Source organism: Anopheles merus, unplaced genomic scaffold (genome assembly GCF_017562075.2).
Source record: "Anopheles merus strain MAF unplaced genomic scaffold, AmerM5.1 LNR4000012, whole genome shotgun sequence".
Classification (NCBI taxonomy): Eukaryota; Metazoa; Arthropoda; class Insecta; order Diptera; family Culicidae; genus Anopheles; species Anopheles merus.
In genome coordinates, this window is record NW_024427592.1 from 333698 (window position 1) to 360808 (window position 27111).

Genomic DNA, 27111 nt, shown 5'->3' on the forward strand with positions numbered 1-27111 from the left:
GCAAGATTTGTGGTGGAAGATCTCCTTGGGATAAATCCATGCTGACTGGGGCTCATATAGTTTTGAACCGCTGTGAGTAGCGGATTGTATAGAATGAGCTCAAACACCTTTGCACAAGCGCATAGGGAAACAATGCCACGATAATTACTAGCGTGAAGTCGACTGCCTTTTTTATGGATAGGAACCATTCGCGCGTGTTTCCAGGACGATACATGCCACGCATAAGGGAATCATTAAATATTTTGGCAAGAATGGGTGCGAGTGATTGACGGCAGGGCTTCAAAATGTATGCGGGAATATTGTCAGGTCCAGATGATGTAGATGGTTTTATATCGTTGAGTATGCGCGCAATTAATGCTTCGTCAATTGTGGGTATAATAAAATCGATAGCATCCGATGCAATATTGCGAGTGGCCTCTGCTAGTGTGTTAGGATTGTGAACAGGAAGGGTGAATGCATCAGCGAAACGATTGGCGAAAGTGTTGCAAATATCGGATGTATCGATACTAGTTTGGCCATTGTAGCTCATTGACGGAGGGATACTTCTTATATTGCGCCGTTTGTTCCAGAAGCTTCAGAACCGTGTCGGCTTAGAAAACAGCTGCCATTCAGTACGGCGAATGAAGGAGCGGTAGAGCACACGATTATGTCGACGATAATTGTTCAGTGCATCGAAAAAAATTCTCCTATGCAGCGATGATCTCGTTCTACTGTAATCCGCGTAGGCTTTTGATTTTATTTTTTCAAACCGTCTTAAAGATACATTAGACCAATCGGGGCCAGACTTTCGTTGAGCAACAGGAACGCAGGAATTAATCGCTGAGCGCTTAAAAACGCTAAAGAAATCGGTGGCTTCGTCGATAGTGGCAAAGTTGGAGCAGTCAAAATTCCGGTCAAACGACACAATAAGAGCATTCATACGTTCCACATTCGTTTTGAAGAAATTTATATTGACTGTACTGCGAGTGTGACTGTTGGTGGTGTGGGATAGTTGTACGGGATAATAAATCATCATATCTAATGAAGGATGATGAAAGTCCTCACTGAGAAGTGGAATGCTACAGTGTGTTACGTATGGGAGGGAGTTCTCTAGAGCCGAAGTACCATTCACAGAGTGCAGAGGTGTGATTGAGTCGCACAAAATATTGGTTGCGGCAAGGTTTGCGAAGACCAGATCCAATTGACGCCCAGATTGATTTGCAACACCACTCAACTGAAATAATCCGGTACTATGCACCCCATCAACGAAATCGGTATTATCCACGGAATTGCATAAAGGTGCATAATGCATGACAGAATAACATGGAGAGCAATCGGTGGCTTCTGATGTATTAGTCAGCTCCCATCTGATATCAGGTTTATTGAAATCTACGAAGACGTATAATAAATCGCTCTCTTTAATGCGGCTTGAAATTTCACGTACACTATCATGTAAAGCGTTCATCACTGCGGGGTCATTCGCATGACTAGGCGGAATGTAAACAAATGTGTGCCACAAGGAAGCAATATTGGCCCGCTTCTCTTCATATTGTTTATCAACGATGTTACCCTGGCTTTACCTCCCGACAGTATCAGTCTGTTTGCCGACGACGCAAAAATTGTTGCGCCTATTCACAACACAGGTGATTGTACATTCCTGCAAGACTGCATCGAAATTTTCTGTTCGTGGTGCAAGCGTAATGGACTGACTATCTGCATCGAGAAATGCTACTGTGTGTCTTTTAGTCGATGTAGGAGCCCAGTGACTGGGACCTACTTCATGGACGGCTCTGCAGTTAATCGACAGAATCATGCCAAAGACTTGGGCGTTCTGCTTGACTCTAGTTTGAACTTTAAACAGCATATCGATGACGTTGTAGCCAGAGGAAATCAATTACTTGGCGTGGTTATCCGGACAACTAATGAATTCCGCAACCCCATGTGCATCAAAGCTGTGTACAACTGCATCGTTCGTTCGGTTCTGGAATATTCGTGCGTAGTCTGGAGCCCGACTACCGCTTCTTCAATTGCTCGACTTGAGGCGATTCAACGTAAGCTCACGAGATATGCCCTACGCCTACTTCCCTGGCAGGATCGCAATAATCTTCCTCCGTATGCTGCGCGGTGCCGTCTTCTAGGCCTTGAACCTCTTTCGGTTAGAAGACGCAATGCACAGTGCTCTTTCATCGCTGGATTGCTAAATGGCTCTATCGACTCATCGCCTTTGTTGCATCGAGTCGATATCTATGCACCATCCCGAACACTTAGGTCTAGAGAAACTCTACGGCTCGCTCAACCCCGTTCCAGTGCTGGTCGGTCTGACCCTATGTTCCGCATGTCGGCTGTCTTCTACACTGTCTCGGATTGCTTCGACTTCGACATCTCAACTCAGTGCTTCAAGGAACGTCTCCGGCTTTTGCCGTGGCCGCAGTGAATTGCGATGTAAATCTTATTTTTGTTATGTATTTTTTTCTCAATTGAACTGTTACATCTTAATTAGGCCATACGGCCCGTTGAAGATTAAATAAATAATAATAATAATAATAACGCCGATGTAAACAGAGACACCTGGCAGCAATGTTTTGATCCAAAGTTGTTCCAGTATGGTATTAGGCGATGCGATTTCACATGTCGGTATTGAAGAGGAACATGCAATTAAAACACCCCCACCGCGTGAGAGGGCACTGTTGGAAAGATTCCTATCGCACCTGTAGATATGATAATGATCGTCAGTGAGGAGCGAAGAAGGTATGGACTGAGTAAGCCAAGTCTCAGTGAGAATGATAAAATCATATTCTGATTCTGATAGCGCCAGGCGAAGATTTGTAGTTTTCGTTCGTAGACCACGTAGATTTTGGTAGTAGATAGAGAGACTGGGATGAGCTGAGCGAGGTGCATCGCCGGATGCAGTGCTAGATTGCTATTCATCCGACGGGCCAACGTCAGCAGATTCATCAGTCCGTTTAGCGTTTCGCTTCTGTCTTTTTTTAGGCGTGGCTAAGCATTCCGGAGGCGACCTGGTAGGTGTGGTAGTGACAAGCATTCGCTCATTAAGGTCCTGTTGTGGTTCGGTTGTAAACAAAGCTGCATCTGTGGTGGTCATATCATATGAAGTCGCAACAGGCTGCGCGGGCGGATCTGTATCGGCAGTTGGTATCGGAGTGCTCAATCCAAACCGTGGGAGAGGATTACGATAAGTGTCTGTAGTGAGAGTGACAGGGTGATCGAGTGTAGGTTGAAGCATCGAATTTGTATCGGCGGCTGCGAGAGCATTAGTGTAAATATTATTGGTCCGGTAGTCACGGAACTCACGGTACGTTAGAGCGGAGGGCCATGTCTCAGGTTAGAGAGCCTTGCTGCGTAGAGTGACTGGTATGCCCACCTTAACTGAGACAAATGAGAGTGTACTGGTGTCACTCCAGAAGCTCAAACTTAATAGCTGTGGTATGCTGTGACAGATCGCTACGGAGGCCCGCTTTAAGGTCGGCTATGCTGGACGATAGGTCGACAGAAGTGTGGGTGTAGGGGGTGGAAAACCTCAAGACGGCCGTACGCGGATCCTTATGAAACTTCACACATGCCTTACAACCCCAAAAAAGTTGTGCACAGGACTCAATAGTAGTATACAGCTCCTCAGAAAGTCCGCTGCATGAGAAGTGAAACTAAGAGTTGCACCAACCCTGACACTTCACAACGCGATAAGCAGCTACGATATCATTGGCACAGGCGGAACAGATACCGGCCATTGTTTGTGGTACAGTGAATCTTGAAGCGATGTTTTGATTGTAGGCCAGGAATCGTTCCCAGGTGATTGTAGGTGGGTGATCTGATTGTAAATGAAAACCAGGTTCTTGGATCCACTGCGCAAGCAGACAGGTTGTGCAGGAAAGGTGTTTTCACTGAATAATATTGAAAACTTTCTGGAGCGCAAAGAATCTTCGACCAGATACAAGGCGTTTGACGTTTCCATTGATACCATCTCTTCATTGACTTCAAAGCCGCATATGATAGTATAGCTAGGGTAAAACTGTATGACGCTATGAGCTCTTTTGGAATCCTGGCCAAATTGATACGGCTAGTTAGAATGACTATGACCAACGTCACTTGCCAGGTGAGGGTGGATGGAAAACTCTCAGGACCTTTTGCTACCACCAAGGGTCTGCACCAGGGGGACGGGCTTGCCTATTCAACCTGGCACTAGAGAATTCACTTTCGAAATCGCCCCAGAATTCACCTATCTGGGGTTAAAGGTCAGCAACGACAACAGCATGGAAGCTGAGTTGCGCGCAAGAATGCTGGCTGCCAACCGGTCATTCTACAGCCTGAAAAATCAGTTCACCTCAAAGAACCTGTCGCGACGGACGAAGCTGGGACTGTATAGTACCTATATAGTACCGGTACTCACATACGCCTCTGACATGGAAACTGTCCAAATCTGACGAAACCCTCTTGGCCGCGTTCGAGAGGAAGATGCTCCGAAAGATACTTAGCCCCGTATGTGTAAGGACAATGGAGGAGCCGCTATAATGACGAGCTATACGAGATATACGTGGACCTCACTGTCGTGTAGCGTATCAAGTTCGCCAGGCTCCGGTGGACTGGCCATGTTGTACGCATGGAAACGGACGACCCAGCCTGTAAAGTCTTTAGGCCGTCCATAAGGACAGAGAATTGAGGTGGCAGGATGGCGCGGAGGCGTCCGCCATTATGGCCGGGATAACGAACTGGCAGACAAAGGCGCTAGACCGTGAGTGGTTTCGGACAATCCTGAGGCATGTCAATACAACAAAGCAATTGTAGAACCGGATAAGTAAGTAAGTAAATAAGTACAATGGAGCGCCGTTTATCCGGGTACCTTTTATCCGGCTGTCCGTTTATCCGTGCTGTTGAGAAATGACAGTACAATGCAAAAGTGACGACTCATCGCCTTTGTTGCATCGAGTTGATATCTATGCACCATCCCGAACACTTAGGTCTAGAGAAACTCTACGGCTCGCTCAACCCCGTTCCAGTGCTGGTCGGTCTGACCCTATGTTCCGCATGTCGGCTGTCTTCAACACTGTCTCGGATTGCTTCGACTTCGACATCTCAACTCAGTGCTTCAAGGAACGTCTCCGGCTTTTGCCGTGGCCGCAGTGAATTGCGATGTAAATCTAATTTTTGCTATGTTTTTTTTTTCTCAATTGAGCTGTTACATCTTAATTAGGCCATACGGCCCGTTGAAGATTAAATAAATAATAATAATAATGTGACGTTCTGAGGAGTAGTTTGAAAAAAAAAAGGTTATCAGAGCACATTGTCATAACTACAAACACTATAATTCATGGGAATTAACAAATATTATCATTAGGAAAACATGAAGTTGATAAAAACTGGGTTATTTTTATCAAAAATAATTTTCCAAAAATGAAACATGAATTGGTGATAAAATATATTATTTGACTCATAGTTATTCGCATATCCGGGCGAGGTCAAGTCCCGAGAAGCCCGGATAAACGGCGCTCCACTGTAATGTAAAATTTAAAAAATCTGCCAAAATTTTACAAATAACTATGTTCAGTTAAAATTCGCACTTACGGTACATTTCTTTTGCTAGTGTTAGTTGGTAGGGTTGAAGATACACGATAGTAGTTTTGCTGCTCCTCCTCTGCAGAGTCCGGCATTTTCCTCTGCAATGTCATCGTTTCTTGCATGGGAACACACGTTTTGCTACCATCTTCTAAATCCAGATAATAGCGCATATTATTAGCAGAAGATTTGCAATTTTCACATTCACTCAAATAGTCCTCGTCAACACTGTTATCGTTGGGTAGCACGTGTTCCCTGGGGTTGGCACAGTTTGTGATTGTTGTCATCAGTACTGGCAATGGTAGAAAGATGGGTGGTTTCATACTATTACAGTTGGTCTCTCCATCCCCATTAATGGCTCCATCAGTGTTTGTAGATATTACTGTGGTTTCAATCGAACTTTGGCTAGTAATTTGCAAAACGCTGTTGTTGCTACTCTCCGCTACTGCTGTTGGAAAATTAACGGAGCCACAGTTGTTTAAAGAACTATTATTAGAGTTTATATTTCTGAAATAGGACGTTGTCGTGTGTGATGTAACGGGTATGTTTATAACAGAGGGTATATGATTGACCGCCTCCGTAACGAGACTTGTCTTGCGCCCATTATTATTCGAGGTGTTCTTCGGCAGCGTATTACAATCGAAAGCTGTTTTTTCATGTAACAATCCTTTCCCGATACCAACAATTCGGTTCGATTTCGATCCTCTACCGAAACTATGCGAGAGTATATTATCGTTGCGTTGTTTCCGTTCGTAGTTACGGACAGCAGTAAACGAATGTCTAGGTAATGTATTTGAAAATCCATTTAACAAACTATTACCATTACTGCAATTCTTCAGCTCTGTTTCTACGTCATGGGTCACATGAATAAGAGACTTTTGAAGTTCTCGTAACTCATGTTCCCTACTGGATTTACCATTATTCATATTTTCTGAAGTTGCAATTGTTTTCAGTTGTAAAATGGAACTGCTGTTGCGTAGATTTGCGTTAGCTAGTTTTTTGTTATTAAAAGTATTCATGGAATGATGCTGTTGATGTTGCTGTTTCTTAGCTTTTGGAGGAAGAATTGGATTGCTGTGCAAATTGGCGCTAGTGTCATTATTCATTTTTGTGTTTAACGGTATTTGCTTCAATCCGGAGTGTGGGTAATCATCGCTATCGAATCCAGTAGAAGTTTTCAAACGTGTCGATATTATCTCATTTGATGGCAGTTGCGTGGGACCCTTATATTCCGTAGAAACAATATGTGAAGTCTTATCTGATTGGGATAAGTATGAATGATGATTATTGTTTTTCTGCTTGGATTTGGCCATGTTTTCACCCGGAGGTATAGCTGTTTTACGATACTGTTTTTCGTGATATCGCTGGGTTGTTAGACTTGTTTCATGGTCTTTCTTAAGCGGAGTCTTGTCACCAACAAAATTATCCTTTATCACACTTCCTGGATTGTTATTATTTCGTTTGAAACACGTGTTAATGTTTGAAACAATAAGAGGATCACTGGCCATGGATACTTCTTTGTTACATGCATCGCCTCTAGAATGTATACTACGATAAGTACCATCACCTGAACCTAATGATGATCCCAAAGACATTCCAGGTGCAATTGATTGGTAACCCGGTAAAGCTTTATGTTGCACTGGACATTGGCAGACTTTCCGATTTACTGGAACATTGTTTGTAGTGCCTGTTGCCAGTAGTAGATTGTGTCCATTTGTTATGCTTCCTACTTGTGTAGACATTCGCTGGGAGATTGGTTTATCTTTCGTATCTTCTGACATACGATGCACTTGCTGCACCGAAGTATATGAATCTGAGGATACAGAAGATTTTTTTTCGGCTGTTGAAATATTAGCTGAAGCTGTAACGTTGCTATTAGCCTTGATGGGATTTATAATCGGATCAACTACCGAAAAATGACGTGGAATTGTGCGATGATATTTTTTACAAATTAGTCGATTTTTAATCACATCAGATTCCATGGAGCCTCTGAACTTTGTTTCGTTTATCATATCGTCATTGAACATGGCTGGTACTGGGACGGAATGCATAAATGACTGTGAAACTGACGATTCTGAAGTAGAGGTTAAATGTGGATTTTCGTCACCACAATTATCAGCTACGACCGTGGACTGACAATTACTTTGATAAGTAGAGTCGAAAAGGTTATCAACACTATCTGGTAAATGATTTGACTTATGAAACATGGATATGGAAGAACAATTCTCGTTTTTTATCGCCGTCACATTCACTCCTGTTCTACTAGCCTCACCACAATTAGTATTAACGAAAGGCATTGTAGTTTTCCGATGTGAGAAATTACAGTGATGGGCATTAATGTTTAACGCGCAACTACCATTCATACATAAATCGGATTCCCCACTGTTAAAGGAAATTGTGTTGTTTCCGGTACAATGATGATTACTAACTACTTTTACGTTTCCATCAATCATGCCACCATTGTTGGCTTCTGTTTCACTTTGTTGAAAACTATTTGAAGAATGAAAATTATAAATTGTCATAGACGGGTTCTCGTTTGTATCATCGTCATGCCTATCTCCTCCACTTGACAATCTAATTTGTTCATTTCCGTTAGCACGATTGTTTGACAAGCCCGTTAAGTATGATGGATCTTCATTGGTAATTGTGGCTACACTCTGAGCACCTATGCTACTATCGGTGCTGCCAATCTCAGCTACGTTAGCACCAGGGCCTGTACCGTTGATGTTTATACTTATTAAATTCGTCGTATTTGCAGTAATGTTAGCTACAGCATCTGCATCTTGCATAACTCCAATCGGAAAATTTCGCCCTGTTGATGTTGCCACACTGAAACGGTAAGAGAATGAATATAGTTTTGTTACATGGCCTTAGTTTAGGTGTTAATCATAGAAGTTATTTAATTGTTATATTAATAATTGAATTGGATGTAATAGTTAGGTTTAGGTTAGGTTAGGTATCTTTTTTGATGGTCTAAAAATATAATATAAAAAATATAAACGGAAGCAAAATATGAATCTGGAGCATCCTCTAAGTCAGGTATGTCAAACTGGCGGTCCACGTCTATTTTTGATGCAGCCCGCGAGGATATCGACAATCGATTATTAGAAGTTTCACGAGTGTATTAAGTTTTCCACATAAGAATCATTTTGTCGCAACATGTTCTAGACCAGCTATGTCAAACCCATTTGACCCAGAGGGCCAAAATGCAACTGAAAATAGTAGCTCGGGCCGCAGCCTAGTTTTTACATAATATTTTATGATACAAAAATCAGCTCGTTAGCAGATCTATTCATTTCATTTTGAAATGATTGTTACATTAATTCTTTTACGTAAAAAAGCATAAAAAATATCTGCAGCAGACTATTTTCAATTGATCATAGGCTTCTGATATTTCCAACATTTGCATAGTTTTATCGCAACTAACAAGATTCAGTACGCAAAATTAATGTGCAAAACTGGCCATGACTAACGCGTTAGTTCCAATACAGATCAGTAAATTTTGTAAAGTAAAGTTGATATTGATGTCATTTTGATTATCAATATTTTTGAGCTGGAATTAAAGTAACGAATTCTTACTTTTGATGCTGTCTTTAGTCCATAAATTACAACAGGTCGTTCAGTCCAATTCAGATCTTCATTTTCACATTTTCAAAAAAGCGAGAGAGTTTACGTTTTTAATTCCTATTGGATGATTGATTTTGTTACTTTGTTCAAGTCTTTTTCTTATACAAATTGCTTAATTGGTCACCAAGTGCCTTTATTGATGGTTTAACAAAAACAAATATTCCTAAATTACATACATATGAGTGAGACATTAACGATATAGAATGAGGTTGAAACTAAATCGTGAGTAGTTTCTGTTAAAATTTTTTCATCAAATACTTGTTGCTAACAAATTGAATCATCGGAAAGGGTACAACATAATTTAGATTGATTTTTTGCCATTTTATTGAAATTTTGCCGAATTGAAAGCTCAGTTTCATTAAAATAAGCATGTTTGATTTTTCTTGTACGACTAGTTATTTAGTTATTTAGTTATTTATTTATTTCTACAAATGTCCGCCTCGAGGGCTTTACAATGTTTCTTAATTACTAAGGAAAGGATAAGGATGAGGAAGAGTGAAGACGAGAACGGAAGAGGGATAAAGGAGTGTTAAAATCGAACAAATGATAGTATGAATTAAATGCAATCTGAGCTTTAAGGAATGGGTCATTTTGCCCATATCGAGTTAGCCGGGTGGGAATATAGAGAGGTGGTCTATTGCGAAGATGGCGGGAAGGGGCATAAAAGGAAATGGCAGATAAGAGATAAGGAACATCAAGCTCATTAAGGATGACGCTGGCAATGAAACAAGCTTGCAAGTGCGAGTGGCGAGTTTTTATCGAGTCCAGACCCAAGAGTCGACAACGATGTGGATAAGACGGGATCACTGCATTATCATGACCCGAAAGAAAACGCCTCGTGGCAAGTCGTGTAAATTTGCGTTGAACACCTTCCAATCTAGCAATATCCTGCACATTATTGGGGGACCAAACCACACAAGCGTAATCGAGAATGGGGCGTACCCAGCAACAATAGAGAGACTTGAGACACAAGGGATCACGGATAAAATGAGACAGACGAGTAATAAGGCCCAAAGTACGGTAAGCTTTGCTTGTGACAAAGTCGATATGGTCTTTGAACGTAAGCTTTTCATCCAACCAGACGCCAAGATCTTTGACGGAAGTTACACGATTGATAGGAATATCTCTCAACGTGTAGTTCCAAAGTACCTTACGGGTGGACCGACCAAACGAGATGGTGTTGCATTTTAGTGGACAAAGACGCAAGCCATTATGTTCACACCAAACAGAGAAAGAGGATAGTACATTTTGAAGTTCACAACAATCCTCAGAAGAAGAGACAGGAAAGAAAATTTTTAGGTCATCCGCATACATAAGAAGACCATCGGGGGGAAGCACATTTACACAGTCATTTACAAACAAGACAAACAAAAGGGGGCTTAAAACGCTCCCTTGCGGAACACCAGACAGGCCCACAAAGCGGTTTGATAGACAATTTACGACACGGACTCGGTAAGATCTTCCAACTAGATAGGACTTCAACCAGGCGACCATAGATTCATTAAATCCCAGTTTAGCAAATTTGGCCAATAACAAATTGATAGGAACGCTATCCAATGCTGCCTTGAAATCAGTATAAATCGTGTCCACTTGACGACCAGAAGCCATGTTGTTGAAAATGAACGAAACTAGGGACATGAGATTAGACGAGGTCGATCGTTTGGGCATGAAGCCATGCTGGTGAGGTGAAATATAATGCACTACACGCTTAAGGAATGAGAAGTGAATAACATATTCGAAAATCTTGGCCGAAGCACAAAGTAATGACACCCCGCGATAATTTTTGGCATTCGTTCTTTCGCCTTTCTTATGTACAGGCACTAGCCATGCACATTTCCATAACATTGGAAAGGAACCGGAATTTAACGACTTTCTAAATAAACGATACAGTAGTGGGACAAAAATCAATACGCATTTTTTAATCACAGATGAAGGAATACCATCGGGACCTGGAGAGAAAGAGACCTTTAGCTTAGATATAGCCATAGCAACAACATCCTCATCTATTGCGACATCAAAAGAAGGAATGATATTTGATGGTGTATGGGTGAGGCCATCTGACAAAGACAAGGGACAAGTAGTTGGGTCAACGAATACGCTTGCGAAGTGTTTGGCAAATAAATTACATTGGTCATCGGGAGAACTGGCAGACTCGCCGTCCAAGGAAAGTTGGGAAGGAATAGTATTAGGGTTTACCCTGGCATTACAGTACCGCCAAAAAGCTCTCGGATGCATCGAGAAGCGATCTTGGAGCCTAATTAAGAATGCGTTGTGACGCCACCGGTTATAAGAGCGATACGCACTAGCTGCATATTTGTATATACGCAAACAATATGAAGTACGTTGTCGCCGATATAAACGTAGTTTACGATTTTTATCTGCTCTAAGTGCTCTTAAGGTTTGATTAGACCACGCAGGATAGGGAGGGGGAGAAAGGAGAGGACAGCATAGAGGGAACTAAAACAGTTTTTGCAATTTTTATCTTTTTTATGCATACATGCATATAGAAAAAAAAACGACAAGGTTTATGACGATGCATGGTCTGACAATTCATGTAGAAACCTACGAAGATGAAAATCACTTCATATTTCTGGAATTTGGGATTAACTGACGTGTACTATTGAAGCAGACATGCCTCTACAAATAAATTTAGGCTCAAGCGAGCGGGGGCCAAACCAAATATTTGCATGTTTGTGTGTGGTTGATGACAGTGCAGTGCGTGTTGCCCGTTTTCAATTATTTTTTCTATGATATTGACCAAGTTAAGCCACAATCTATTTCTTATGTGTTATTTAATTAGATGTGGTAAGCTAGTAAATTGTCGATTGTGTTTTGTGTTGGAGGTATTGGGTAATATTTACATTTTAATAGTAGCATCGTTAAGAGTGATAATACCGGCGCAAACTTCACTTATGCATGATTGTACAGATTTAATGTAGCTGTATGAGTACCAGGATGGAGTGCTCTAAGTGCTCTAAGTCTGTAATGCTTAGTGACAATCTTGTTAAGTATGATGGGGTACGCGGCGGTAGATTCCACAGCACATGCACACCACTAACCAAGAATTTGGTCCATTTGGTTGAAGAAAGTGAGTGTGTGTTTTTTTTAAGTCTGAGGTATGTTGCACACTCAACCAGGATAATATTTCAGATCTGCTAAACGAAAAGGTCGAATCTCTGAAGAAGTGTTTTAATAATACAATTGAGACTGGAATTACAAAACTCCGCGATGACTTTGTCAATGCGGTTAAAAATGTTAAACAAAAAATGTGCACTTTGATCGAAAGTAGAGATAGTTCGCGGTCGAAGGAATGAATAAACCTGTGATATCGAATAGCTGTGATATCGAACGAAAGAATTTGTGTGGGAAATACACCAACACGCAATGAACAAGAGCTTAAGGGCGGTTTGTACACCGGCACACAAAACGAATGTGCTACAGTGCGCAACAACAAAAAAAGTGTGTAGACCGAGAATTTGGAAATCTGATTTTTCATAGCGAGCAGCGACAAGATACTCCTAAAAAAGGCTAGCGTGATTGTGCCCAACCAAAATCAAAGTTGTGAGAAAACAAGGGAGTATTTAAAGATAAATTTAAACCGAAAAGACCATAAGATCATGAGACTAATAAATGGAAAAGATAGGCAATTAATAGTTCAATGTGCGTCTAATGATGAACTAGAAAAAACACACTATTACGTCACAATTAGGGCACGAATATGCAACAACTCAACCAGCAAAAACGGTTAGAGTAATCGGTACAAGCGAAAAATATTCAAATGGATATTTGACCTCATAAAATCGTAAAATGACAATATTCAGGCTAAGCATATGGGCGTTAGAGGCTGGTATCAGAATTCTATATTTAAATATAATGTATTGGTCGAAATTGATGGTGAAGCTGGGCAGCGAATGATCAAAAAGAAACAAAAAATTATGGGTTTCGACTGTTCCAAAGTCCAGGAATCATTTCATATAATACATTGTTTCAAAAGTAGGTTATTTCGATACAAAAGCACAAGCTGTGAAAATGAAGAAAAATACTCAAAATGTAGTGAAAAACACCCTTCAAAACAGTGTACCTCGATAGTAGCGTCAACTGTATTAGTATGAATTAGAAATACAATACTGGACTCACTACTTCCCACTCAGTTTTGAGTAGAGAATGTCCAACATTTTTAAAAGCTCCTTCAAAAAAGGAAGGAAATGTTTCAGCAGCAATTGAGTTCTTCTAAGAACAATTTATAACCAAAAGCCATATGTAAATGTAGCTGGACTGTCAACTAACTATATTAAACTAAGAGATATGGTCGAAGAAATACAGCCTTTGTAAGTATTCGTTACAGAAACTGGTCGAAGAGTTGTTTCTTTAACCAGAAACTGGTTATAGTGGTTAAAGAAACATTTAACCAGTATTATATCCCCGAATATGATGCATGTTTTTGATTGTCATATTCTCATCATACAGGTGGAGTGGCGGTATATATAAGAAACCCGATAATTCTGGTGTTTTGGACTGACAGTAGAGTCAGGAATGAAGAAATACAGATTTGGAGTAATCTATCATTCACCAGATGCAAGTGATGCGTTACTTTTAAATGAACTGGATAATTGGCTGGAGCAGTTGCTAAGTCTAGAAAAAATAAATGTCATAGTTGGTGATATGAACATTGACTGGACTCAAGGCAGTTAAAAAACGTCATGAATTCATGGGGGTTAATGCAGCTCATAAACGAACCAACGAGAAAAACATATCAATCGCGAACATTGATCGATCACGTATTTTGTAAAAATCACTCAGTAAAAGCTAGGACCGAATCGATAATCAATATTTCTGATCATGAAACTATAGTCATAACGTTAGAAAATTTACAGGCATCTAGTAAACAAAAAAGCCAGACTCCGGACTCGGAGTCGTGGGTGCGCTCCATACAGCACATCATTAGTGTGTAGCATATCTATAATACAGAACTCATTATAATACACACTATCAGCTATAGGCACATTGTAACACAATTCGGAAAGTCAAATCACACTATTGTAACTCATTCATTATATTACATCAGCAAATCAATCCACACCATAGAAACATACCCAGACCATACCGTCCATAGAAAGAAACCATCGAGATACATTTATCGAAAACAACCGAAACGCGCAACACAAGCAATTCAAGCGTTACTGCAGCAAGTGGACAAACAGAGAACGCATAGCAACTTATTGCTAAAAGCGCAGTGTAGGCAAAGATCGACGAACGCACCCGTGCTTTAGCTAGAACAGTTCATACTTTCCAGAACCTTCGTAAAAACACTAAAAGCTCAGCATAGGCACATAATGACAGACACCTCACTCCGATACAATGTATAAACTGCACCTCATATCAATAACCTTTAATTGAGACAAAAACACATTCCAAAACCAAATGTACGAAACCTATTGAGTATAAATAAAACCAATTCCGACCATGGCAGTCAGATTCGTTCGGACAGTCAAGATAGGACGCTGCTTTTCAACTTATTTCAAGAGTTTAGTGATGTCCCCCTTCCCAAAGTACGGCTTCTAAATTCCAACGTTTCCAGTAAGGGAAACCTCTTCTGGGTTTCTATGATCGGCTGGACGACCAAGTGTTGAAAAATCCGCTTCGACCAAAGTTTTATTTTACCTCGATACATGTCAGATTAACATACAATACAACATTCAGATTAACAGTTTCATTTCCGTGAAGTTCATTGAGTTTTCGTTATTCGTTATTGCTTCGATGTTATTATAGGTGAATTGTTAGGGATTATAAATCAATCATTAGCCTCAGGTAAATTTCTTGAGTCTTGGACTGAGACAACTTTAGTTCCAATAGTAAAAGTTCCCGGTATTTACAAAGCTGATGAATTTCGTCCTATTAACAAATTACATGTATTGGAAAAAATTAAAGATCCCCTACGGACAAAGAGCGGGTAATTTTTATCATGGTGTGCGTAAAAACCTAGATTTAAGCCGATGGAAGATTTTCTAGGCTTAAAAAAGGGGGCGGGAACGGGTATCACGGTTCTCTCCCGCTCCCATGTAAAATACACGGTGCGCTCTCTCAATGCTCGCGCCCATACGCGAGCATCCTTTCGTGGGCTTGTGTTTGTTTCTTTCGTGTTGCGCTGTGTGCGTTTCTTTCGTTCAGCGATCGCTCACACTCGCTGCGTATTTTTTTGTTATCTAAAGCTAAACAAAAACGTAAACACGCGTAGATTTTTTTTCATCACTTTATTGAAACATTTACATTTTAACTTTACACGATTTCACACATTTACGTAAGTTGATACACAATATTTGACTAAAATAAAATTGATCACTCCATCGATGCAAACGTTAAAATGGCTGAATATCTGCGTAGATCCTTTTGTACACGTTGATTACTGTAAAAAAGGTACGAAATGAAGCTGCGCGATGTACATAACATGCATTACGAATCATTCGCGCAGCTTCATTTGAATTCGCACAACACTTGAACACTTGAACACTTTACAAAATCATAACATCAATCGTCCAGGACTTAGGCTGACGCACGTGCGGCCGCTCGCTGCCGATCCTTGAGCTGTACTGACGATTTAGTGTGGTAGCAAGAACGAGAGCACACAGAGGAACTTTCGGTGCAGCAGTGCAAGCGAGACACCGACATCAGCACAGCGCTGTGAGCAGATCAAACTGAGCGAGCTGGCCGAAAATGAACGCACACATTTCCACATGTGTAACTGTATTAGTGCCAAAACTGTGTTGAAACCAAAACGCGCTCTCGCCTCCGTGTATTTCACACCGATTCTCCGCTTAACTCTAGGTTTTTACACACACCATGATAAAATATCCCGCTCGTTGTTTGTAGGGATCAAATTTTACAACATTTGAATGAGAATAATCTTCTTATTCCAGATAAATCGGGTTATAGAAAGAATCACTCATGTGAAACCCCTACGGACAAAGAGCGGGTAATTTTTATCATGGTGTGCGTAAAAACCTAGAGTCAAGCCGATGGAAGATTTCCTAGGCTTAAAAAAGGGGGCAGGAACGGGTACCACGGTTCTCTCCCGCTCCCATATAAAATACACGGTGCGCTCTCTCAATCCTTTCGTGTGCTTGTGTTTGTTTCTTTCGTGTTGCGCTGTGTGCGTTTCTTTCGTTCAGCGATCGCTCACACTCGCTGCGTATTTTTTTGTTATCTAAAGCTAAACAAAAAAAAACAAACACGTTTAGATCTTTTTTTCATCACTTTATTGAAACATTTACATAACTTTACACGATTTCACACATTTACATACACAATATCAAACTAAAATAACATTCATCGCTGCATCGACGCAAATGTTGAAGTGGCCGAATATCTGCGTAGATCCTTTTGTACACGTTGATTACTGTAGAAAAGGTACGAAATGAAGCTGCGCGATGTACATAACATGCATTACGAATCATTCGCGCAGTTTTATTTGAAGCTGCACAACACTTGAACACTTAACAAAATCATAACACCAATCGTCCAGGACTTAGGCTGACACACGAGCGGCCGCTCACTGCCGATCCTTGAGCTGTACTGACGATTTCGTGTGGTAGCAAGAACGAGAGCACACAGGGGAACTTTCGGTACAGCAGTGCAAGCGAGACACCGACATCAGCACAGCGCTGCGAGCAGATCAAACTGAGCGAGCTGGCCGAAAATGAACGCACACATTTCCACATGTGTAACTGTATTAGTGCCAAAACTGTGTTGAAACCAAAACGCGCTCTCGCCTCCGTGTATTTCACACCGATTCTCCGCTTAACTCTAGGTTTTTACACACACCATGATAAAATATCCCGCTCGTTGTTTGTAGGGACTGGTTCGAGCAGGCGGCAGAGAGCCTCGGATTGCAGATAAACGAGGCAAAGACCAAACTGATGGTGGCAACATCAGCGGGCCTACCAATAAATAATCAGAATCTACGTAGGCGTGATGTACAGATAGGTGAACGCACTTTCACCTGTCTGGGGTTAAAGGTCAGCAACGACAACAGCATGGAAGCTGAGTTGCGCGCAAGAATGCTGGCTGCCAACCGGTCATTCTACAGCCTGAAAAATCAGTTCACCTCAAAGAACCTGTCGCAACCGACGAAGCTGGGACTGTATAGTACCTATATAGTACCAGTACTCACATACGCCTCTGAGACATGGAAACTGTCCAAATCTGACGAAACCCTCTTAGCCGCGTTCGAGAGGAAGATGCTCAGAAGGATACTTGGCCCCGTATGTGTGGAAGGACAATGGAGGAGCCGCTATAATGACGAGCTATACGGGATGTACGGCGACCTCCTTGTCGTACAGCGTATCAAGCTCGCCAGGCTCCGGTAGGCTGGCCATGTTGTATGCATGAAAACGGACGACCCAGCCCGTAAAGTCTTTGTAGGCCGTCCACAAGGACAGAAGAGGCGTGGTAGGCCCAAATTGAGGTGGCAAGATGGCGTGAAGGCGTCCGCCATTAAGGCCGGGATAACGGACTGGCAGACGAAGGCGCGAGACCGTGAGCGATTTCGGACACTCCTGAGGCAGACCAAGACCACAAAGCGGTTGTAGCGCCGGATAAGCAAGTAAGCAAGCAAAACTAAAATGTTGGTCATGACAAATAGACGATTGCATAAACAAGTTGATATTCGATTGGATGGAGAATCCATAGCTGTTACGTCAGAATCAAATATTTGGGTGAAATAGTAGATGATAGGCTACGCTTCACTGCTTATATTGATACAGTTATTAAGAAGATTGTCAGCAAATGTAACGTGCTCACAAGGCTTCGGAATAATCTCAATTTGGAGGGTAAAATTCAACTGTATAATTCATTAATTGGTTCACATATTAACTTTTGTCCGACTGTATTATTTATGGTTTCTGAAGCACAAATGTCACGTTTTGAAAAGACACAGAATAAAGCTATAAGAGCGGTGCTATTTTGTGAGCGGTATATGTGATTGGAGACAATACTCAATATTTTGCAAAGGATGTCAATGAGGCAAAGAATATTGTATTTAACAATGATTTTCATATACAAACTCCTTCATGAACATCTACCAGGATATTTGAGAGAAAGGATTTATGTTGTCTCATTAGTTACACTGCACTGCCTGTCTCATTAGTTACACTGCAGTCACTTGTGATGATGATGATGATATATTTTCTTATTTATTTGATTTTTTATCTATTTTTTATTGAAATAAATAAGAAAGAGTCGACAATTAATTGAGACACGAGCGCGAGACGAGATCAGATCATTATGACCTCATGTGTATGGTTTGGAATTAGTCTAAAAGCCTTAAGTGGCCAACTATGTTGTAGGCTGCGGCTCTTTTCGAACTTTTATATATGGTACTGTAACTCCCTGATTTAATACGTACTGGTTGTTTTCTTTGTTTTAAATTATTTATCAATGAAGAATGTCTTATTGATTAGAATATTCTAGTGATGCATTCGTTCCTCTCAATCCATTGTCGGGCAAAGAGGTGGGACTGATCATAATCATCAAAAGACCTTGCCCAATGCGGCCCACATTTGGCCCGCGAGCTATCAGTTTGACATCTCTGTTATAAAGACTAGTTAAATTGGCCCGGTTAGAGGACTATGCCACAAATCTTCGAGACTTACGCAATGTCAGGACAGCTATAAAAGATTGTGCATCGTTTGAGGGATAGGGAAAATAATAAAAACGAGCTTAAAAACATTTCTAGAAAGTTTGATTTGTTTAAGAATGTCCCATATTTACATTTATTTTTATTTATTTTTATTTATCTTTATTTTATTAATTGCTCAGCCACGTTGGGTTACAGCAATAGTGCTTACTGACTATAGTATACAATTATTCACGAAGGAGTAGGAAGGAGTTTATGGTACGGAAAAGGAGCGAAGACGGGATCGGTAGACAGGATAGGATAGGTTAAAATCGAACAGATCTGAAGTACTATTAAAAGAAGACATAGCTCTTACAAAAGACTCATTGCGAGCAACACGTGTACGACATATAGGTAACTGGAGACGAAAACGATAACGTAAGGTGCGACAAGGTGCATACAAATGTAAGCGCGACAGAAGTGAAGGATTATCAATCGTATTGAGCAATATGCCAGCAACGTAAGAAGCCTGAGCGACCGAGAGGCGGTGTTCCAACTTGGCAAGGCCTAATAGAGTGCATCTATCGTCATACGAAGGAAGCGGAATAGAGTGATGACCCAGCGACCTACGAAATACGATCCTTGTAAAACGTCTCTGGATCCTCTCAATACTTTGAAGCAGAGATAGTTGGACAGGAGACCAGATGACATAGGCATATTCTAGTACGGAACGGACCCAACAACAATAAAGGGACTTAAGACAAAAAGGATCACGAATTTCAGTGGACATGCGGCAAATATAACCAAGACTTTTGTTGGCCTTGTTGATGACATAGTCCGTGTGCTCCTTGAAATTGAGGAAGAGAATGAACAGTAAGGGACTAAGGACACTACCTTGTGGGACACAAGAAGAACTAAGAAAACATTCAGAGAAAGAGCCACAGATTTTAACTACATATGAACGATTCTCAAGATAGGAGTTGAACCACGGCAATATAGAGCCACCGAAACCTAGTTTTCGAAGCTTAGCAACAAGTAATGATAGAGGTATACTGTCAAATGTCGCTTTGAAATCGGTATAGACAGTGTCTACTTGCTTAGCACTAGATAGGTTATGATATAAAGAAGACAACAAAAAAACACATTAGGTTGGTGGACACTGAGCGATGGGGCATAAAGCCGTGTTGTTCCGTAGAAATATAATTTTTTACACAAGGCATTACAGATAAATGGACAATTGACTCGAGGATTTTAGAACACGCACAAATAATAAAAATGCCTCTGTAGTTTGATGCCAGTGTGCGGTCACCTTTCTTATAAATGGGAACAAGCCAAGCTAGTTTCCATTGACTAGGAAAAATCCCTACACTAAGCGAGCGAGAAAAAAGAAGAGTGAGAATAGGAGTGAGGGTATTGCCACATTTTTTCAAAACACAGGCAGGGATGCCATCGGGGCCTGGTGAAAACGAAGTTTTAAGTTTGGATAAAGCGGATTTTACTAAGCTTTCACTTACAACGACTGAATTACATGATATCACATCAGAGGGCGTGTAAGACAGGCCTACGTCCAAAGGAACCTTAAAAGAACTGGGATCGACAAATACACTAGAGAAATGTTTGGCAAACAGGTTACATATATCAGGATTGGACGTAGCAGAGGACAGATCAAGAAATAGTGTGGATGGAAGGCTAGCAGAGCCTCGCCGAGAGTTCGCAAAACGAAAGAATGACCCAGGATCAATAGTGAGGCGCATTTGAAGACGCCGGACGTAGCGACGATACAGATGGCGATTAAGAAGACGATAAGCCTTAGCCGCATATTTATATACACAAAGATTGTGTAAAGTATTATTTAAACGGTAGACGCGTTGAGCGCGGTTTTTGTCCGATTTTAATAGACGTAAAGCTCTGTTCGACCACTTAGGATTAGAAGCGGGTTTAAGGAGAGGACAGCAGGAAGGGAAGGTGGAAGTGATTACATTAGTAAACGCTGCTACAGCTTGATTTATGTCACAGTCAGCATCAATAAAGGACCAATCGGTATCGGCTAAAATACGATGAAGCTTTTGGTAGTCCAGCTTCCTAAAATTGAACATACGAGCCGTAGGTATTCGTTGAGAGGATGCAGGGCGAGAGTAAGGAGCACACTTGTCTCAAGAGCAAGATGATGATTGTCTAGCGCGACGAGTGGAACAGGTGAAGCTATGACGGGGGAGCAGCGCTCCAAGAAGGCAGCATTGGCAAATAGAAGGTCCAATTGTCTTCCGCGTATATTTTTTATGCCAGATAATTGCAGCAAACCGTTTACCGACATTCCATCAAGCAGAGAAACATTTTCACGAGATACACCAGTAGGAATGAAGTGATTAACGCACGATGCCGACGGTTGCCAGGAGAGTGATGGTGAAGTTAAAGCGTTTACTAGTCCAATAAACAACTATCCACTTGTTTATAACAATAGTCGTTTTGAATAGACACTGCTGTCTACCATTTGCTCACACGTCAGATGGTGTAAGCTACGCTGTCCAATTCAATAACACAATTTTCTCCTTCGATTGCACAACGGTCGGATTCGGCACGGTTTCTTGTGGTTGTTGTATAATTAACAAAATTAATGTTTTGATTTATTGAAATGTCTGGTTTATACTGCATATTGCTTGAATAAAAGAAACGTGTTTGAAAATGTTTGCTTTTTGCAAAAAAAAAATCCAACGAAACAAACTATGCCGAATCTGATTGTTGTGGGCAGCCGTGCGTGCCGACCCCTGGACTTGCCGTGGCAGTTGCGCTGCCACCTGTCAACGTCGAGGGGGACGACAGTGTGTACACGCACACACTAAGCGCGAGTTAACAAACTTAATTGTTAACACAGCACTTTTCTACGTGTTGTCAACCGCCACCGAAATTGCACCGTTAACGGCACCGGCAGCAAATAGCGGACCGCGTCGATCGGTTGACCCAGTTCTGACGAAATGCTGATCAACAAATTCCCGTCCAATTCCCTTCCTACACCCAACATAAAGTTTCAATAAACACTCTATTTCCAACAGTAACCACGACTAGTTGTTTTATTCCGAGCCCGAAATCATAACTCGCGCAAGGCTTAGTGTGTGCCGAGCGCCGGGCAGAGTGTGCACGAAGGCCGATCGAACAGGAGCTCTCGGCCGGGGCGCTCGGTACGGCTGGCGCGCGGCCGAGTATTTTAATGTTTATTGTGCTTGTGAGTTTATATTTATTATGTGTACTGTTATATTAGTGTCTTAATAAAGTACCTGATAAGCCAAAGACACAACAGTGGCGACGAGGATAGGATCCTCTTGCGTAAGGAGGATCCCTAGAAGAACCCGCGGTCGCCATCGCGATCGAGCGCGTCGGTTGGAGCCGGCGCCATCGCGATGGCACGGGTCTCCGCGACCGTGGGACGCCGTTCGACAAGGACCGCTGCCGCCGCCGCCGTTAAGACCGTGGCCCGCGATGGAGAGAGAAGGGACAGCCGCACACACACACTCGGCGATGTTTGATTCGCCGGGCTGCAGGCCCAGGGAGCGCCGGCAATAAAAAGGTCGAAGCCTGATTGCCGGGCCAAGGTTCCATGCCGCCCCGCGGTTGCCATAGTTTCAACGGAGAGGGGGGCGAGGTCCCATGCCGCCCCGCTACTGCTGTTGCGTTCAACGGAGAGGGGGCGAGGTCCCATGTCGCCCCGCTGCTGCCATTGTGTAGACGTAGAGGGGGCGAGGTTCCATGCCGCCCCGCTGCTGCCATTATGTTCGACGGAGAGGGGGTGAGGTCCAATGCCGCCCGCTGCTGCTGTAGTGTCAACGAAGAAGGGGGCGAGGTCCCATGCCGCCCCGCTGGTGCCGTTGTATTCGTCGGAGAGAGGGGGAGGTCGCATTCCGTACCCAGTTGCAACACCGACGTGTTGTTTCCGACGTGAAGGGCGAAATGTGTGGGGTGCTTGATGCAGCAATTGTACCACCGCTACAGGATGCCATAACGGGCTGCTGGGAAATGCTCTTCAGCCGGATGGGGCTTGCGGGACAAACCGGTCGCCGCCGGAGAGATCGCCAGCAGCAGCGTAGCAGCGTGCGGAACGAGTTGCTGAGAAATGCTCTCCTGCCGGATGAGGCTAGCAGGACATTACGGTCGCCGACGGGGAGATTTCCTGCAACGTCGTAGCAGCGTTGCGGTAGCTGGGTAGCGGGGTCGCAGCTTAGGAGCAGCATTTGCGCAAAAATGCCCCAGGTCAAGGATCTATGGCCGGAGGGTGTCTTCTTCTTCTTTGGCTCAACAACCGATGTCGGTCAAGGCCTGCCAACCCACTTGTGGGGTTGGCTTTCAGTGACTTATTGATTTCCCCCCATAGCAGGATAGTCAGTCCTACGTATGGTGGCACGGTCTATTTGGGGCTTGAACCCATGACGGGCATGTTGTTAAGTCGTACGAGTTGACGACTGTACCATGAGACCGGCCGGAGAGTGTCACCACACCGATATTCCCGCAATGGAATATGCGCGTGTCGGTTCGACCCCCTCCGGATAAATAAAGGGAGAGATGTTGTGGGCAGCCGTGCGTGCCGACCCCTGGACTTGCCGCGGCAGTTACGCTGCCACCGGTCAACGTCCAGGGAGACGACAGTGTATACACGCACACTGTCGCACACACTAAGCACGCAAGGCTTAGTGTGTGCCGAGCGCCGGGCAGAGTGTGCACGAAGGCCGATCGAACAGGAGCTCTCGGCCGGGGCGCTCGGTACGGCTGGCGCGCGGCCGAGTATTTTAATGTTTATTGTGCTTGTGAGTTTATATTTATTATGTGTACTGTTATATTAGTGTCTTAATAAAGTACCTGATAAGCCAAAGACACAACACTGATAGTTGCTAATCGAAGGCGAAAATTGTGTTATTGAATTGGACAGAGTAGCTTACACCATCTGACGTGTGAGCAAGTGGTAGACAGCAGTGTCTATTTGTTGGGTGCGTACGTGCAGGGTACTCACGCGCCCTCTCTGCGAGATGTTTTCTCTCGTCGGTTGATGGGCACGAGTGTCCTAGCGAGAGATTCGTCCCGATCCGCGATCCCGATTGTTACACGTTACACGATCGGGATGCGAGCGGCAGTCGGGATACAGCTAGCAACGAATGTGGTGTGGTGTCAGTAACAAGGCGGAAATAAATTAAGTTTATTTATTGTACCTTATCTAATTTACGTTGTGTCGTAACACTTATTCGGCCACATATCACACGGCAACGTAAAAGTGGCGACGAGAACAATTTACTTTAACGTGTGTTCAGTTTAACGTGTGCAAGTGTATCAAACATAGGACCACCGTGTCGCAAGCGTCGTAGGATGGAGCAAGCCGACGCAAACCAGATGGATATTTTTGCGGACGTTGACCCGCGCCGATAATCGCAAAATCGTGCCAGCGTACCAGGCGTGTCTATGCCAAATTTCGCGCATCGAGAAGGAGCATCAGCAGTACCGCCGATGATAATCCAGCCGCCATCGCAGCCTACGTCGACGCCATCGCAGCCTACGTCGACGCCATCGCTAATCAATGCGTCACCAGCCATCATTAGCAGTGCGGATAGTGCAACGATGCTGCAAATGATGAATTTGCTTCAACAGCAAATGGCACAACAGCAGCAGCTGCTTAATGATTTTCTTCACGCGCGCATGCCGAGCCAATGCGCCCCACCCACCACGTTGCAGCCTGAACAAAAAATTGATACTCTGTCTCACCACATTTCAGAGTTTCAATACAACAAGGAGACTGGTATAACCTTCAAAAGCTGGTTTTCACGCTATCTCGACCTGTTCCAGAAGGACGCGGCAAGGATCGACGACGCAGCCAAAGTGCGATTGTTGCTGCGCAAACTGGGACCATCCGAGCACGATCGCTACTTAAGCTTCATCATGCCGAGCCGCCCGCCGGATTTTTCACTCGAGCAGACTGTGGAAAAACTTACATGCCTGTTCGACACCCAAGAATCGCTGCTGAGCAAGCGGTTCAAATGCTTGCAGATCATGAAGACGCGGACCGAGGATCATCTCAGCTATGCGTGTCGAATTAACAAGGCGTGTGTCGAGTTCGAGCTGAAGAAGTTGAACGAGGAAGAGTTCAAGTGTTTGCTGTACGTGAGCGGGTTGAAAGACGAGATCGACGCAGACATCAGGACGCGACTGCTAGCCCGCATTGAGGACAAGGCCTGCGTGACCTTGCAACAGCTTTCTTCAGAGTGCCATCGGTTAATCAACCTGAAAAAGGATAGCGCAATGATCGAGGCACCGGTACCAGAGCGTGTTCTAGCAGTAAACACAAAAATGCATCGCGCACCACGTCAGTTTCAACCCAAGCGCGACAATCCTACTACCCCGTGTTGGTCGTGCGGAGGGTTGCATTGGAGCCGCGATTGCCCGTACAAGCAACACCGATGCACAACTTGTTCCCGGACGGGCCACAAAGAAGGTTATTGCAACACCATAAGATCCCGTAAGCCCGGCAAACGCCCCTGGAAGCAGCGTAAAACACAATTAAGGATGGTGACAGTGAACGTCCAGAGTGTACAGCAACGGCGCAGATTCGTGTCGCTTACGATGAATGGTACACCGGTTCGTATGCAGTTGGACACGGCTTCCGACATTACTGTGATAGATCACACAACGTGGAAGCTCATTGGCAGTCCCCAGTTAGCAGCACCATCCGTAATCGCTAGAACCGCCTCAGGTGCTAACCTATCCTTGGAAGGAGAGTTTCCGTGCACTGTCGAAGTGAATGGACAGGCAAAGCAAACCGTGATTCGCGTCTCTAAATCGCGTTTGTTACTTTTAGGTGCTGATGTTATCGACGCGTTTGCTCTATGGTCGGTTCCGATGGACAGTTTTTGCTGCCACGTTACAGGTACGTCTACCACGCCGAAGCAATGGCAAGAACGGTTCCCAACAGTCTTTCAAGGAATAGGCCTATGTAAAAAGGCAGGGGTTACCTTGACGCTGAAAGACAACTGCCGTCCAGTCTTTCGTCCAAAAAGACCCGTTGCATACGCTATGCAAGAGCCTGTAAATCTAGAGCTTGATAGGCTAGAAAAGTTGGGCATAATAACACCTGTAAAGTTTTCTGAATGGGCAGCACCGGTGGTAGTGGTTAAGAAGGCAAACGGGAAAATTCGGCTATGTGGCGATTATTCCACTGGGTTGAACGAAGCGCTAAGACCACATGATTACCCGTTACCACTCCCAGAGGACATATTTTCAAGGCTGTCCAACTGCACCATGTTCAGCAAAATCGACTTAACGGACGCCTTTCTCCAAGTCGAAATCGATCCTCAATACAGACCGCTACTTACCATAAATACGCATAGAGGCTTGTACCACTACAACCGCCTACCGCCCGGCATCAAAGTTGCTCCTGCTGCCTTCCAGCAACTTATGGATACAATGCTCGCAGGGCTTAAGGGTGTATCAGGATATCTTGACGATATCATCGTAGGAGGAAGTAGCGAACACGAGCATGACACAAATTTGGCAGAAGTATTACACAGGCTTCAAGAATATGGATTTACGATACGAGCCGATAAATGTGCTTTTAAACAGCAGAAAATCACGTACCTTGGACACGTGATCGATAGCCACGGGTTACGACCAGATCCGTCAAAAATCGAGCTTATAAAGAAGCTCCCTGAACCGAAAGACATATCCGGTGTGAGATCATTTCTGGGAGCAATTAATTATTACGGGAAGTTCATCCCGAATATGAGGAAGCTGCGATATCCGTTAGACAATTTGCTTAAGGCAAATAATTCATTCTGCTGGACGCCAGAATGCAAAAAGTCGTTCGCAACGTTCAAGTCTCTCCTATCGTCCGACCTACTTCTAACGCACTATGATCCACGGCAGAAGATAATCGTTTCTGCAGACGCTTCGTCCATCGGCCTTGGCGCAACGATTAGCCACGTGTATCCTGGAGGTGCAATGCGCGTAATTCAACATGCTTCCCGCACCCTCAGTGAAGCAGAGCGTCATTACAGCCAAATCGATCGCGAAGGCTTGGCTATCATCTTCGCTGTAAAAAAGTTTCATAAAATGATCTTCGGCAGGCGTTTTGTTCTTCAAACGGACCATCGACCTCTTCTTCATATTTTCGGCTCGAAGAAGGGTATCCCGACCGTCACCGCAAACCGTTTGCAGCGTTTCGCACTCACTCTTCTAGCGTATGATTTCAGCATAGAGTATGTACGCACCGATGACTTCGGAAACGCTGACTTGCTTTCGCGCCTGATCAACACACAAGCCAAACCTGAAGAAGACACCGTGATCGCATGCATAGAAAT

The 27111-nt window shown here is 43.4% G+C and overlaps 1 protein-coding gene across 2 annotated transcripts in view; it reads right to left on the minus strand.

The window, feature by feature from the left end:
* The window catches only part of LOC121600935 (probable serine/threonine-protein kinase DDB_G0282963), a 92805-nt gene that overhangs the window by 13065 nt on the left and 52629 nt on the right, over window positions 1-27111 (minus strand). For both annotated transcript variants that reach the window (XM_041929714.1, XM_041929713.1), the window contains exon 4: window positions 5557-8376. In XM_041929714.1, the coding sequence (XP_041785648.1) occupies window positions 5557-8376 (2820 nt within the window). The remainder of the gene's footprint in view (window positions 1-5556; window positions 8377-27111) is intronic.